Raw genomic sequence first — 6,184 nt, 5'->3', positions numbered from 1 at the left:
GGTGGGAGGTGGAGGTCCCCGAAGGGTCACTAGGAGTGTAGATGACAGGAAGCGATTTCGCAGCTGGAATCAGCGGAAGGAACGTTGACACGAGGCCCCACCCTCTGGGAGGAAGAGAGGGCGGGGGTCCCGGCTCCCTCCCCTCTTTGATCTCCTCTCGGGGTCTCCCTGCGGCCGCCGGCCCCGCCTCTCTCATGCTCCGCCCCAAGACCCGCCCCGGAGCCCTGGCGCTGGCCGCGGTGCTGAAACGCATTTCGCAGAGCTGGCCGGGCGGGGCCTGAGAGGGGGAGAGGGAGCGACGGGCAGGGCGGCGTCGCAGGCCCAGACCCTGGCCGACTCAGAGGAGGCGGCAGACTCAGAGCTCATCCTGGTCTGGGCGGACACGGGCATCTGGGGAGGGTCTCTTGCAAAGCCAGGGTTGACCCTGGCCTGCTGCACTCCCAGCTAGCTGGGGGGATGCTCACATTGCGCCCTGACCTCAGGCTGCTCTTAACACCAGGCTGAGGACTGACCCACGACCGGGCCTTCTGCTCCCTAGAGCTGTAGACTTGCACCCAGCCAGTGCCCCCGTGCTAGCCCAGCGGCCTTCGCCATGGTGAAGTTGCTGCCAGCCCAGGAGGCCGCCAAGATCTACCACACCAACTATGTGCGAAACTCGCGCGCCGTGGGGGTGATGTGGGGCACTCTCACCATCTGTTTCTCGGTGCTGGTCATGGCCCTCTTTATCCAGCCCTACTGGATAGGCGACAGTGTGAGCACGCCACAGGCTGGCTACTTTGGCCTGTTCTCGTACTGTGTGGGCAACGTGCTGTCGTCGGAACTCATCTGCAAGGGGGGCCCTCTGGACTTCTCCTCTATCCCCTCCAGAGCTTTCAAGACTGCCATGTTCTTCGTGGCCTTGGCCATGTTCCTCATCATCGGCTCCATCATCTGCTTCAGCCTGTTCTTCGTCTGTAACACAGCCACAGTCTACAAGATTTGTGCCTGGATGCAGCTGGCTGCCGGTGAGCAGGGTTGTTGGGGGGTGGGAGTGCGGGCAAGTGGGGTGTACTCAGGGTACAGCCGCAGCTTTCCCATGAAGGGAAAAGCTCTGGGCCTTCTCCTACCCAATGTTCCACAAAAGATTCGGAGTAGAGCTCCAGGCTATACTCAAGAGTAGACCAGATAATAGGTGTGAGCCTACATGACTCGCACCTATAATCCCAGCACCTGGGAGATAGAGACAAGAGGACAGCTGTGAGTTCCAGGCCAGCCTGGGCTTCAGTGTGAGAGTCTGTCTTGAGGGGGAAAACAAATCTGAGACTCTAAGAATGAGTCAGGGGCTAGGAGATCACTCAGCTGGTAAGGATGCTTGCCACCAAGTCTGATACCTTCTTGAGTTCAGCTTCCAGGACCCCCCACATTCCATATAGAACAGGTTCTGTGGAGTTGTTATCATATGTTGTTACACATACACATGTACACACACAACTAAAAGTTAAAGAAAGGTGTGTGTGTGGGGATATGCCTAGGCAGAATGGACACAGACTGTTGGGTCCATGCTGTAGTACTCCTGAGCCAGAGAGAAGTGACTTGGAGGGGGTCACATTGCGCTCAGTGGACGCATTCAGGTATACCAACCCCCAGAACACCACACCACAGGCAGAAGAGGAAGGCTACTGCCCCGTGGCCTAGGATCTAACCCCAAGGCTATGGTGATGGCGGTTTGCAAGATCGCTGGCCTCACTCCCTGCCTCCTCCTCCTCACCTCCCACTGCTCTCATGGAAGAGTCCAGAATTTGGGAGTGCCACTGTTACACTGGCTGTGACCTCTCTCTTTCACTGTGGAATGAAAGTCTTTGTGAACTCTGTCAGTAATTGGGTCTCTGTTTTGTGAGGCGATGGTGCACGGGCTGTCTGGTGCCCTTTAACGCCATGTGAGGTAGGCAGCTGCTCATGGGGTCCCAAGGCAAGGCATCTCCTGCCTGCTTTCCTGCTCCAGGCCCAGGGGGGGCCTCTTGGTCCTTGGGACAGCTGATCTTGGTCTCCATTGGAGCTCAGCAAGACACAGCCTAACACCTGTTGGCAGCCTTTGGTCTTTGGTCTCTTAGTCCCTGACATCATTTTTTTTTTTTTTTTTTGAGACAAGGTTTCTCTGTGTAGCCCTGGCTGTCCTGGAACTCACTCTGTAGACCAGGCTGGCCTTGAACTCAGAAATCCACCTGCCTCTGCCTCCCAAGTGCTGGGATTAAAGGCGTGCGCCACCACCGCCCGGCGATCCCTGATTTCTTACAGATATCCATCAACAGTGGTGGGACTGGAGACAGGAGACAAACTGTCAAGACATCGTTGGGTAGAGTAGCATTACCTTGGTGGGGGGTCAGAGGGTGAATAACAGGTGTCTGAATGTCAGGCAGGCAGAGCTGGAGGGTCCCCCGGCTGTAGATGAAGAGTTGGACTGACTGAGGGTTAGAGCTGGCCAAGGCTACAGCCGACCAGCTGGCAAATCAGAGCCTGGGACAATTAAGAGGTTCCCCCCCCCCAGTTAGATGCATTCCAAAACCATTTTTATTGAGACCCATGTTTTATAAGCATGATTCCCAAAATACTTCATTTTCTTTCGTTTTTTAAAAAAAGATTTATTTATTTATTTATTATACATAAGTACACTGTAGCTGTCTTCAGACACTCTAGAAGAGGGCATCAGATCCCATTACGGATGGTTGTGAGCCACTATGTGGATTTGAACTCAGGACCTTCAGAAGAACAGTCCGTGCTTTTAACCGCTGAGCCATCTCTCCAGCCCAATACTTCATTTTCTAACGAAGACCCATCACAACCCGTTAGTGAGGACTCCTGCATTTGCCAAGTCCTGGTTCAGACTCGTTGGTGAGCGGTTAGCAAGTAAAGGCAGACAGGATTCCCAGTCTGACACCCGGGCCACTCACCTAGCCTAAGTTCCACCCCAGCCTCCCATCTCTAAGCCTTAGTGGGCAGGAGGGGACAACAGGCCATGATGGCCATATCAGGAAGGGGCAGTAAAGATTGAGTCCAAAGAGTAGTGAGGTGGGTGTGCTTGCCAGCTGTTCTTCCACCTCAGGGCTCTGGGATGATGTGGAGACACACCACCCTTTCTTAGAGTTTTCTGTCCCCCTTTGGCCTCATTCAACAGGTGTGCTTGCTGAGCGGGCAGTAGAAGGAAGGCCTGGGTGGAGGATCACCAGGCCATTTGAGCCAGATGCTAGCTATCTGGGTCACAGAGCCGATAGCAGAGGTGGCTCAGAGCCATCCCATGAAGCATTTATGTGGAGTGGAGACAAAGGTGGTGTCAAGTTCCTCTCCCTGTCGGGGAGGAGAAGGCTGAACAGGTGTGCCTCATAGCCAGCCACCGGGGGATGCATCTGTTAGCTCAAAACTTTCCACAAAGCCAGAGGATCGGGTTAGGAGAACAAAAGTGATGTCCCTGGAAAGATGGGGGCACAGAAGCTTAAAACAATGGTGGAGCTCGGGGTTCAGGCAGAGCATGGGCTCAGTTGGTTTCCCTGAATCTTGGTAACCTCCTCTCTTTGTGAGACTGTGTTACTATACAAATTCCCGTAGATGAAGGAGCCTAAACAACAGGCATTTCTTTATCTCTCACGGCTCTGGAGCCTGTGTGAGGTCAGGTGTTGGTACAGTGTGGTGCCAGTGAGGGTCATCTTCCAGGCACAGACTGCTGACTTCTTGCTCTGCCCACAAAGGATGGAAAAGGCAGGACGTCTCTCTGGATTCCCTTTTATAAGTGTGCTAATCCTGTGTATGAGGGCTTCATCCCCTGAGCTAATTACTTCCTGTCTTAGACAGGGTGTTACTGCTGTGCACAGACACCATGACCAAGGTAACTCTTATAAGGACAACATTTAATTGGGACTGGCTTACAGGCTCAGAGGTTCAGTCCATTATCATCCAGGCAGGAACATGGCAGCATCCAGGCAGGCACGGTGCAGGAGGAGCTGAGAGTTCTACATCTTCATCTGAAGGCTGCTAGTGGAAGACTGGCTTCCAGGCACCTAGGGTGAGGTTTTTTTTTTTTTTTTTTAAGATTTATTTATTTATTATATGTAAGTACACTGTAGCTATCTTCAGACACACCAGAAGAGGGCGTCAGATCTCATTACAGATGGTTGTGAGCCACCATGTGGTTGCTGGGATTTGAACTCAAGACCTCTGGAAGAGTAGTCAGTGTTCTTAACTGCTGAGCCATCTCTCCAGCCCTAGGGTGAGGGTCTTAAAGCCCAGGCCCACAATGACACACTTACTCCAGCAAGGCCACACCTCCAAACAGTGCCACTCCCTGGGCTGGGCGTACTCAGTCCACCACTCTTCCCAAAGCCCTACCTGAGACCGTCACTCTAAGGGCTAAAACTTCAACATACAGCTTAGGGGATTGAAATCATTCAGCACAACACACAGCATCTGTAGCGTGTAGTACCCCAGCCCTCGGGGAACCTGTGCGGATGGAATGATACTATGCATGAAAAACATTGTATAAGTGCTTGACAAATGTGGGACCCACAGGCAGGGAGAAACTTGGAACTGCAGTGACCTGAAGCACAGCGCGCTTGCTCTCCTTTTGTGCCCTCTGGCCTCACCGAGGCCTCTGCTTTCACTGGTCTGCGTTGTTTTCACTGTCTTTACTGTAGAGGGGAAGAGCACAGAAGGTTCCTGAAGAAAGTGAGTAAGCTGGGGCATAGGACTGGTCCGTGGGTTCATTAGGTTGAAGGTCCTGAATCATGGGATGTGCTGTGATAATGCTGAGAAGAGCTACCATCTGCCTCGACACTCCACGTATCTCAGAGCTGGAGGATGAGCAAGTGTCTCGCAGAAGAGATGCATTTTGGATGGGATCAGACGCCGGAGGGCTCTGGATCCACAGTAGGCAGTGCCTTGCTGAGTCCAGGATGGGGCTGGGAGAAGGACAGAAGGCCACTTGGTGTGGGGCAGAGCCACTACCCTGACTGAGGAGCCCCGCCGCTGCATCCATCCTGACTGCTGGAGCCCAGCGCTCTAGCTTTGTGAGCTTCGTCTTTTCCACTTGCATTTTACATAGACAGAAGAAGCTGCCCCTTGTGTTTCCCAAGGCTAACACAGAGACCGGGAAGGGGTGACACAAGGAGCTCGGGGTGTGAGGAGGTAGCTGGGGGGGGCATGCACAGCCTGACACCACTGGTACCTTCTTGTCTCCTTAGCAACAGGCCTAATGATCGGATGTCTGGTCTACCCAGATGGTTGGGACTCCAGTGAGGTGCGGCGCATGTGTGGTGAGCAGACGGGCAAGTACACACTGGGCCACTGCACCATCCGCTGGGCCTTCATGTTGGCCATCCTTAGCATTGGAGATGCGCTCATCCTCTCCTTCCTGGCTTTCGTGTTGGGCTACCGGCAGGACAAGCTCCTTCCTGATGACTACAAGGCAGATGGGAACGGTACCTGTCTTCCTCCATAGGGATATCCTTCCCTGGGGCTGTGGGTGGAGACGTGGGTGTGGTGGTGGCTCTCAGAAGCCAAGCGTGTCTAGGCACCTTGAGCTAAGACCAGCAGCCATGCCTGTCCTCCCTGAGAAAGGCCATCAGTGGAGCGTTGAAAGCTGGCAGGCTATTCAGAAGAGACCTGTGAGCAGGAAACAGTCGCAGCACGGCTGGGGGAGCAAGATGGGGGTTCTCCCTGGAGGCACTGAGGCTGGGCTAAGTCATGGGAGGTGGGGGGGTTGGCAGGTAGAGAGGATGGTGGGGAATAATGCATGAGCTACTGGGCAAGGCTGTGCCTGGTAATACATGGTGATCTTAAAAACATGGTGGTGCTGAACGGACAGCTCCTGTAGCCCTGTAGCGATGCGCATGGGCTCCCTGGCTGCCTCTCCTGTCTGTCCAACTCAGTTTGCCACCAGCCAGTTACAGCTGACGCCAGCGGGTGGGGGTGAGGCGGCAGAAGGGTCTCTGTGTTTCACTCTGGACTCCTGCTGCCTGGGATTTTAAGCCTGTCTCCATTTAGCCCTTCCTTCCAATTATCCAGAGGGGCTTTTCCAGTGTCTGTCAATCCAGCCAGAGATCAGATTACTAGCCTCAAGATTCCCCAAAGGCTGTTGCTAGTGGGTGGCCACCATTACACCTGAAGCACCTTAGTTCCCTAAGAATCTCTCCAGCCTTCTTTTTTTTTTTTTTTTTTT

At 53.9% G+C, this 6,184-nt stretch overlaps 1 protein-coding gene across 3 annotated transcripts in view; it reads left to right on the top strand.

Annotated features, from left to right (window-relative positions):
* The first annotated feature begins 231 nt into the window (after positions 1 to 231).
* The window catches only part of Lhfpl5 (LHFPL tetraspan subfamily member 5), an 11,497-nt gene continuing 5,544 nt past the window's right edge, over positions 232 to 6,184 (top strand). For 2 of the 3 annotated variants that reach the window (XM_031348288.1, XM_031348287.1), the window contains exons 1-2: positions 232 to 1,004; positions 5,208 to 5,444. In XM_031348288.1, coding sequence (XP_031204148.1) covers positions 593 to 1,004; positions 5,208 to 5,444 — 649 coding nt within the window. In that variant the 5' untranslated portion in view covers positions 232 to 592. The remainder of the gene's footprint in view (positions 1,005 to 5,207; positions 5,445 to 6,184) is intronic. The other variant, XM_031348289.1, reaches the window with a different exon arrangement.

Source organism: Mastomys coucha, unplaced genomic scaffold, assembly GCF_008632895.1.
Source record: "Mastomys coucha isolate ucsf_1 unplaced genomic scaffold, UCSF_Mcou_1 pScaffold3, whole genome shotgun sequence".
NCBI lineage: Eukaryota > Metazoa > Chordata > Mammalia > Rodentia > Muridae > Mastomys > Mastomys coucha.
The sequence above is the reverse complement of the archived record's forward strand: the minus strand, read 5'-3'. Positions and strand labels throughout refer to the sequence as shown.